This window comes from Rutilus rutilus (genome assembly GCF_951802725.1).
Source record: "Rutilus rutilus genome assembly, chromosome: 1".
NCBI lineage: Eukaryota > Metazoa > Chordata > Actinopteri > Cypriniformes > Leuciscidae > Rutilus > Rutilus rutilus.
The window spans coordinates 51322423-51332096 of NC_140209.1; the positions used below are offsets into that span (position 1 = coordinate 51322423).

At 39.3% G+C, this 9674-nt stretch overlaps 1 protein-coding gene across 1 annotated transcript; it reads left to right on the forward strand.

The window, feature by feature from the left end:
- Window positions 1-2305: 2305 nt before the first annotated feature.
- LOC311288868 (BEN domain-containing protein 6-like) lies at window positions 2306-8202 on the forward strand. The gene is made up of 7 exons (XM_084406501.1): window positions 2306-2532; window positions 2612-2689; window positions 4819-4878; window positions 5147-5252; window positions 5553-5809; window positions 6734-6920; window positions 7091-8202. Exons 1-7 carry the CDS (start codon window positions 2440-2442, stop codon window positions 7252-7254), a joined length of 945 nt encoding a protein of 314 aa, XP_084262627.1. The 5' UTR covers window positions 2306-2439; the 3' UTR covers window positions 7255-8202.
- The last annotated feature ends 1472 nt before the right edge of the window (window positions 8203-9674 follow it).

A 9674-nucleotide genomic window follows, 5' to 3' on the forward strand; every position in this document is an offset into this window, starting at 1 on the left:
AGACAAGTCTGACAGTCACAAGACACACTTCAAAGCTGCTTCAGACTGAATGGGGAATGGCAGCCCGTGACCCAGAAAAGAAGCTTCATGCTGTACGTGCAATTGATTTGTTAGGAGAGAGGTGAAAGGCCTTATGGTTAAAGTAAATAAAAGAATGCATATCAATATATCATCAATACTCCTCTCTATGCCATTTCGGAGCCTCTCAAGAGGCCGAAATGTGGGGAGGAGATCAATAACTAGTCTGTCTGAGCAAGAGATGGTGGCTCTGCTGTCGCATATGTAGTCTGGACTGTAATAACATCTGCTGTGCTTTAGTCACAGATCTTCATGTTTGGTCTCTGCAGATTATGAACGTCACGGTGGATCCGGCAGGATGAGTAAGTCATTTTGTTCATGTAAGTTAGAATGAACCTCTCAGACGGTCTGAACTGAAATGACTGGCCACCAGGATCAATGTAGTGTGGATTTCATGCTTGTCTAATCACCATTATAAGAGAAGGTGCCAGTTTGCTTTCATCCAGTGTGTTAATGTATCTTTCTTAATGTCCGTAGAGAAGTAGTTCTGTAGTCGATGCTATTTGTGTCTCCTAACAGTGAGTCTTTGTGTGCTAGTCTGTTTTAAATTGAATGAACAAGCTGATAAAGAAATAGCTATGGATTTAAAATGAGTCAAAACTTACATGATCCCCATTTACTCCTTGTATTAAGATCTGTTTTGGGTAATCACAAGTGGACAGCACTAATTGCAGGTGTAAACAGGGTCCAAAACACACTGAATTGTGAACCTATCCATGTGACCAGACCACATTTGAAGTATAAGAACTAATTTAATGTACCTAGACAGTAGTGAAGAGCCGCTTTACTTACTCGCCTGTCAATCACTCATAATTTAATACTGAGAATAGCTTAGAAATATATGCCTTTTAGAAGCATTTTACTAACAGGTATAGATATAATCTGTCTCGCCTATGCACTTGATTGGATCAAACGGGGTCTTGTTTAACTGACAAACCAGAAGCAAGACAGTACTGGTTCACATGGCACTATTTGATTGACCTTTTGTAATCCACAGACTGCTTTAATGAGTTACAGGATCCACTTTGTTCCAGCCCAGAGCTGCTTTCCTCCTCTCATTCCTGGAGAGACCTCTGTTTTACAACCTCAGGTGCTTCTGGATACACTTAGTGCTCACTGTACGTCACCTGGGACTGCATGGGGTCAACCCGTACCTGACCTCTCACTGGTATCTGTGCTCACACAGCCAAAAGAAGAAAGAAAAAGAGAGTAAGAAATAAGGAAAGTGGCCTATAAAGTCTCCATATAATGTGGAATAAATTTCAAATCTTTAGACTTGAATAGATTTAGATACACATTTTGGTTTAAGACAAGTGCATTTATACATGTCTTAATGTATTAGGCTTGTAATTAAATATTTGAATAATACAACATATTAAATCTCCTTATCCATTTAAAAATCCATACATTTAGCCTATTTGTTTGAACATTTTCTTAAAATAATTTGATTATCATGGTTGAGTGGTTGAGCTTGACAAATGCAGCAAATGCTAAAAATAGCCTAATACTTTTTTTTGTCCGTTTTTAAGTAGGCCTTAGTTTTTGTTATGTTTTTGGTCAGTAAAGTGTATTTAGTTAAAATGCTTTTTACTACAATTAATTGAATATCATTCCAATAGATTGTGACATTTATGATGTTTTTAATGATGATGTCTGTGGCAGTGATTATGATGATTTTAACTATTAGATAGTCAATATGTGTTTAAAACTAGCTACAATTCACACCTTGTTAATTTTGTTAGATAATAGTTTATTAAACATATTTAATAGGTGTTAACACAAAAACATGGTATATGTTATGTTTTAAAAATGTCATGGGGACATTGAAGTGTAGGCTACTGTATTTTGTGGAATGTGCAGTAAATCAACAAACAACAAAACTACAGTAGCAAGAGGTTATGAAGATCATTAGAAGTGGCTATATTAAATACGAATATAATATGAATATGACGGCTATAGAATAAATAGCAGTTATGAGCTTTACGTTATTAAAATGCCTGATGTTATTAACACAACATGCAGCTAGCCTAAAGCAATTATGAGCTGTAGGCTACTATATGATGCTTTTTTTTATTTTTTAATCAAACTGGAATTCATTTAAGACATGTTAGCCACTGTTAAAACTTTTAGAGTCATTTATTTTTTATTATTATTATTTTTCTTTCTTTATTACACATTTTACTCGCATTTAAGTGTTTCAAGACGCACTCGTGATGTTGACACGCCAGAGTGTCTTTAACTTTAATGGAAATGCCACGAGCGTGAAAGTCATCAGGCTGTCACGGATCTGCGCGTGGCCATGACCGGCATGATAAAGAACCGGACGCTTTTCCGGCGAGGAAAACGGCTAATGGGCGAAAGATGAGGAGAAAAACAATAGCGAAGCGCATCCTGTACAATGGATACGAAGAGACACCCGAAGACACCGGTGCGAGGGCGAACCACGTCTTCAGTGTATGTAAACATCATCCTTTTGTTGCGTAAGTGTCCTTGTTTTACAGACCCTTGATATAATTATGTGACTGTCTTTCAGCAAGAACCGGCGAAGAGGAGAAAATGGAGAGGACTAAATGGAGAGGACATCTCATCTTGTAAAAAGTTCAAAACAAAGGTTTGTTACTTTTAAATGCTGACTAATTATAATCAGTTGTGTTTTTTTGCTGATAAGCATTGCTGAGTAGATTAGAATAACTGTTGCAATGGCCATTCTTACCATTTATAATAACTTACACATTTTTAATTAGATATTATAAAATAATACAATTACATGAAATTTCATGAAATATAATATTTAGCCTATATTAAAATGATTTACTGTATCTTCCATGTGATAAAGGAGCTTTTAAATTATTTATGTGTTTATTTATTTCAGACTTGATGTAGCTCATCTGCAGTTTAAAGCTACAATATGTAAGATTTTTGTAATAAAAAATTCAAAAAGCACATGCACAATCCCAAAAGTTCCCAAAGATTTTTAATTTCAGAGAAATTCCCATTTTAAATAATGGCTTATCCCGGTTCACTTGTCGCCTGTCAATGATGTAATATCCGCGTTATCCCTGGTTTCCGCTTGTACTGCCATAGTAACCATGGCGACAGACGTGGACAACTGCGTTACGTCTAGCGGCACGCTCACACTGTTGTTTCGTTCAAACATTATGGACCATGGCAAACAGACTTTGGGACAAAAGGAGAACTAAAACGAGGATCAATATCAGCGTGGCGTTTTCGAGATGCCGAGAGCTTCGCGTCCACGACTAACTTCTGCTTGATAGAGACGCTGCTTCTGTATGCACTTTATTAGACAGGTGAGCAAATGTACATAAAACTAATCAATGTTATATAGCTCAACATGATGAAATATTAGAATATGATCATTATGTTATTCTAATGTTGATCTAGCTTACTGCTAGTCTCATACAGACAAACTAATGGCGCTTTTCCACTACACAGTACCAGCTCGCCTCGGCTCGGCTCGACTCGACTCGGCTCTGTTTGGTTTTCCACTGTGTAAAAGCTGTACCTGTACCTGCTTCCAGGTACTTTTTTTCGTACCACCTCCGGCGAGGTTCTAAGCGGGCTGAGGCGAGCTGAGGCGATACTAAAATGTGACGTGAAATCATGGCAGACTGCTGATTGGTCAGAGAGAATCGTCACTATTCACTGCGTCATCATTCCACGCGCCAGACGCAGTATCCTGAATAAAAAACAGCAAAAACAAAAACAAAAACATCCAAAAACAGCATACACTCGATTTCCTCCATTGTCCTGTGTGTGTAGGTAGCGGGTGTGTCTCGCGCGTCTCGCGTAAAAGATTAAGTCACAGCAGTTTCCTGCGGCGTCGCTATGACGTCCAGGTACTATTGTGGAGGTACTATCTGCAATGGAAAACGGAGCGAAATGCGAGCCGAGCCGAGCTGAGTCGAGCTGGTACTGGTAATGGAAAAGCGCCATAACACATAGAATAACATTATAACTTTCAACACACTCAAATGCAGTTTAGTGTGACAGTGTAGACCAAGTGAAACAGCGCTGCGTTACCTCACAAGTTTCATTCGTCTAATAAACTGACCTGTGTGAGTAGTAATTCAGCACTTGCGTGTAGTTCGGTAGAATAAAATGTCCTTATTTCTTCATATCCGCGGGACGTGCGTGAGGCGCTGCTATCTGTCTCTCATTAGTAATAGCGCCCTGCTTCATACCACAGGCATGTTATTCACTCAAACATTATTAGATCCTTTGGCATGACAGCAAGTTCCATAATTCCGCTTATACGTCATGAACCTACGCCTTTGTTATTGTAAGAGGTTAGCGACCCCTAGCGGCGAAAAAAATTACATATTGTAGCTTTAATGAGGGTTAATAGGATCACTTACAGTAAATATGAAGACACTGGAGGCTTAATTTGGATTTCCGCAGACTGTCACACTGGCAGAACCCTCTGGAGGACCTTTAGGCACCATTTCAAAAAAGGCAATCAGTTCTCTGGGGAACTTACATGATGGAACCCCCAAGTTCCTCCAAGAACTTCAAAGACTGCCATCAGTTCCTTCATGAAATCCCATGATGAGGGAAACGTTTTGAGGCACTTTAAAAAATATTAAAGTTTGTAATAACAGGAGTACAGGATATCTGAGGCATCTTAGAATTGAGGATCTTTAGAGGGTTTTGTCAATGTGATGAACCTCAAATATCTTTTTATTTATTTTTAAATTGTTACCAAATGTCCTTTTTTAACAGGCGTTTGAGGTTGACAAGCCCCTTGGAGATGCAACAAGGGATGCAGATTTCACTATGGAGGTAGTAACTTTATTAAAAATCTCATATTTAATTCACTGCATTAATTAAAGCTTCTTACTTTTAAACATCTAAGTGCCTTTTGGAAGTTTAGAGCCAAAAAAAGTGAATTGCACTTACACTCTTTTGGCTCCAAACACTTGCTTTTACATGCATAAACAGTCAAATGCAAAAAACAGCATTTTTGGTAAATTGTTTATACTACTTTGAACCCATGTGTCCACGTCACTGTCTATGCTATTAAAATGGGATATGAATAATCTCCTTTCAGGTCCTTGGAAGCCTCCAATCATGTTCAAGGGCGGAGCTTATCGCAATGGTGCTCAGTATGCAGAGGGAGATGGACGGCCTTCGAGAGCAAATCAGGAGCCTAACAGGTAAAGTGGTGGACTTCTGAAATGAGCAGGCAAAGTGCCCTCGCTGGGTTTGGTTTTTTTAGTGCAATGCATTTCCATTGGCAGGGAAAGATGTACACCGAGCTGAAATCTTGCTAACAACCGACTCATTCACAGCCCATTTCATGTTTCAAGATCATTTCAGTTTGAGGAAAAGTTCAGCAAGTTCATGAGGAAACTTCACGTCGAAGAAAGATTTAGTATTACTGTGGTGTGCTGTTACACAACACGTTACCAATTGTGAGACGGTTTCAGACTAAATTCACACTTTTTCTTTTACAGCTTGTGGGAAGTTGGCTCAGACACTTGAAGAGTTGATCGAGAGGAGTGATAGATGGCTGTGTGGCAGCCACGAAGCTGCAACTCCCAGCATTCCAAGGGAGGCCGAGAGAAGCAGGCCACCCAGTCACATTTCTCCTCCAATAGTGCTTAGTGGAAGAACAGATGAATGTGCAAGTTCAGAGCAGCAGGGGTGTGGTCAGTATGAGATCACACAAACAATGCAAACGCAAAGGAATGGAACGCTTCTGGAACATGAAGTAAGAGTTACATTTTAGATGCCGGCGCTGTAATCAGTTTCAGAACTTGTCCAGAACATCATAGAATCTTCATAGAATCCCATGTGTTTAATTGTTTTGAAGTGTTATTATACTTAGTTGCTGTTTTCTTTAACGATAATTGATTTAATAATAGTGATAAATCTGCTGGTTATTTATTTGATTAATTGGACATAATGCCCAGTGCCCTCCTTAAACAATGCGAAAAGTAATATTTACATTGGGTCCAAAAATGGTTCAAATGAAAAAATCTAAATCAAAAAGTTTTTAGCTTCATTTGCTGTTTTTTTGCTACTGTTTCATTGTTCATAATTAATGACTATATTAACAATCAATTAATTTGCTTTTTTTTATTTTATTAATCAGATATCATACCCAGTGCTCTAGTGCAAACAATATGCATAGTAATATTGAAGTATTGTACATTGTGTCCAAAAATAGTTAAAAGTTACAATTTAAAGTGACTTTATTATTAAAAAAAAAAATATATATATATATATATATAATTTGAAAGCAACAATTTAAATAACCAAAATTACAGAACCACGAACTAAGTGTGAACAGATATTTGGATATATATTAATTATGCATGACTTAAACATATAATATACGATTTCAAGTTCAGTTGTGGTTCATTTAAAACTTAAATGTGATGTTTAACAGCTAATATTTGATTAAGTTGCATGCACAATCTTTGTGAAAGTTTAACAATGGCGAAAATTGAATCACTGCATTAGACAGTAGAAATACTTGCATTATAAGATCAGTATCATGACATTAAATGTGTTTTTTAGGTCATAGAAATGCATTTATCACTACTTTTTTACTGTAGATTATCAGTTTGAGTTGCAGCCCTCATTTATTGGTAGGTGACTGCATTTTTTGCAACTTTTTTTGTTCCTCAAGGTTATCAGTGCTGATCTTCTGGAGCACTGCAACACAGGGACCACAGCTCGGAAACTCACCAATGACCTGCTGCGCAGCCTGTACGACAGAGACTGTCTGGCTTCTCACTCAATCTCAGGCATCGTTAACAGCAAGCGAGGGATGCCTAAGCCAGCTCTTCCGGCACATGAGATCCAGGCCATTCTGAGTACGTATAAGGGACGGTTTGTAACAAGTACTGAACTGTTGGCGTCCTTTAGTTAGTTGGAGAATTCATTCAGTTCCATTTCATTAACTGCAATCAGGCCATTGTGAAGTTTTTGATTAATTGTGGTCTCAAGTTTGCAGCTTTGATTACCAGTGAAACATTCTCCACAGGGACAGTGCAGCGGTTCTTCCCCGGAAAGACAGATTCAGAAATAAAGGGCTACATTCGACAGAAGCTGCAGAATGAGGCCAAGAGGCTTCGGAAAAGGCCACACCCTGCTGATGATCCATTGGTGGGCTCTTTTAAGGAGGCAGGAGCAACGTTTGAGTATTGAATGTTGACTTCCTTTGGACATCCCCAATGAATTTTAAAATGGAATTTATTCAACTTAAAAGTTCAGCAAAGTTCTATCATCATTTACTCAGTTTTCATTTATTGCAGTTCCAAACCAGTATGCATATAGGTTTCGCACGACATGAGGGTGAGTAAATTATGACGGAATTAAAAAAATTTTGAGTAAGGCTGCACAATTAATCTAAATAAAACCAAAATCACTATATGGCTTAGTGTAATTATCAAATCTCAAAGACTGCGATTTAATTACATAAATATATGCGCTGTGTGTTTCAGAGTGAAGCGCAGCACTGTATTCATTTACACGGGAGCAGCTCATGATCTGGTGTTTTCAGGTCATTTATGCCCAAATCATGCAGCCCTATAATTGCTGAGCGAACTATCCCTTTAAAATCGGATTTGCAAGCTGTAGAGTACATGACAAACTATGTGTGTATGATCTTTATCGTGTTGATTACACAAAACTGTGACTTTGTATTGACTTGAAATTGCAAAATGAACCCCTGGAGTCACAGTTAGAAGTAGATGGAAAACAGTATCTTCGGCGTACCTCCAGCATCACTGCCAGACATTATCACACACTGTTTGTCGTGCGCTAAAACTTCGAACGAAGTAGACTGAGCTGTGAACACAGCGGCAGATGGTTAAGCATCGCTCTCCTGTAAAATTACATGGTTGTCACTTGGTAGGGGGGTTACATCGTGATTGATGTAGTTCAGACTTGTGGTATTTTAGTTGATCACATGTTGAAAGTGTGCCCCGGCGTGTAATGTGAATATATTTTTTTGTGTGTGTAATGTGAAATACGCGTGTGCCTCCTATAGCATATTGGACTCCTGTGGCCTTATCAGTCAGAAAACTCAGCAGTACAGTTCTCATTTCGAAAGCACTGTGATTATATCCATTAAAAAAACACTTGGTCTGTCTTGAATGTGTGGTGTCTTTTCTTGTCATGATTGTAGATTCTGTTCACAGAAGCTTATTGAGTCGGCTGCTTGTAAACGTACACGTTTTTTTTTACCTTTCCAGACAGAAGCACGCAGGCTCCTGAAGGCCAACGGCTGTGTGAGTAAATTAACCCCGCACTCACCAGCTGTATCACCGCACACACCCCTTTCAGAGGGAAAAAATCACATCACCGAACACATGGCACAAAGGACGGCGTGGGAACTGCATATGGTACATAATCAATAGGCCTTATCGCGCACACACAACCCGAACTGCAGACACACCGGCATTGGGCTAGACCATTATCAGTGATACATGACCCTAATCCATTTAGGTGTCAATGATACAACAGATTGGGGTTCGGGAAAACAGCGGTGTGGCACTGGGGACGATATCTTCACCGATCCAGCCATCTTACAGACCTTGCCTGTATTTCCACTCACTAGATCTGCTAACAGCAAATCAATGGGCTTCTTTTGTTTCTGCAGGTTCAGACATCCTCATTGTGTTGTTGTGTTTTCGGCGCCGTGTTGTGTGTGTGTGTGTGTGTGTGTAAATCGCTTTGAATATGCCACCAGGATAGAGGCCTCTCCCAGAATGTTTTCTTTTTTCTAATGTGAGGATGTAGACGTTGCGAGGAAGCGAATATTTCAAACGCCGTTACAGTGCGGCCATTTGATCTCTTGAAGGCTCGAGTTGATTTACGTATATGAAAAGTGCTTCAGCTGTATTTGCCAATATTTTCACTGCGCAGTCAAAGAAAACTTCAAAGTTGAAGGTCGGGGCGTTAAACAGTCCTCCGGGCTCGCATCCTTCTCTGAAGGGGCCAACGCAAACACGCCTCGGCCCTTCGTGGGGCTCTCGCTGAACCTGGGTAAAAGCAGCAGGGAAGACAACGGAAATGAAACGTTTGCAGAACGCAGGAGAAACGCCTCCTCCTGTAGGCCCATGTGTTTCCCGCAGAGCTGTAATATGTCATCTGGGCAGCAACTTCGGTGGAGGACATATCCCACAATGCCCTGCAAGGCAGGGTGCCGCGGTACCCGTTGCGGCTCACTAACATGCCTCCACGTGCCATCTTAACTTTTCATTTGTCTTCTACCTGTCAACCGGAGGAAAAAAATGTTTGGAGGAAATGATCCTCCTCAACGGTTTGTGCCGTTAAATGACATTGCACTTTTATTCAACAATCCACAAGCATCTTAGATGAGCACAAAAAGTCTAATTCAGTAATCTTAATCCCAGTCATAACATATATTGTACGTTTCAGGGACTAGACTCTAGACTCTTTCTTGTGTATGTGTGTACTATAACTGCTGTATGTAGCTTTGCTTTTATTTGTTTTGCTTTGCTTGGATTTGTTTGGACCAAATCACAATTTTTTTGCTTTTTATATTTCTATTTGTTTTGTCTAGATCTTTTGTATGTATAATATAAGCCTAAAGCCTAAAT

Bases quoted from the DNA above. Each gene is read 5' to 3' on its own strand.
- LOC311288868 (XM_084406501.1), top strand. From the start codon at position 2,440: ATGAGGAGAAAAACAATAGCGAAGCGCATCCTGTACAATGGATACGAA. The intron at 2,690-4,818 runs GTTTGTTACTTT...CTTTTTTAACAG, and splicing joins GTAAAAAGTTCAAAACAAAG to GCGTTTGAGGTTGACAAGCC. The intron at 5,810-6,733 runs GTAAGAGTTACA...TTGTTCCTCAAG, and splicing joins GAACGCTTCTGGAACATGAA to GTTATCAGTGCTGATCTTCT.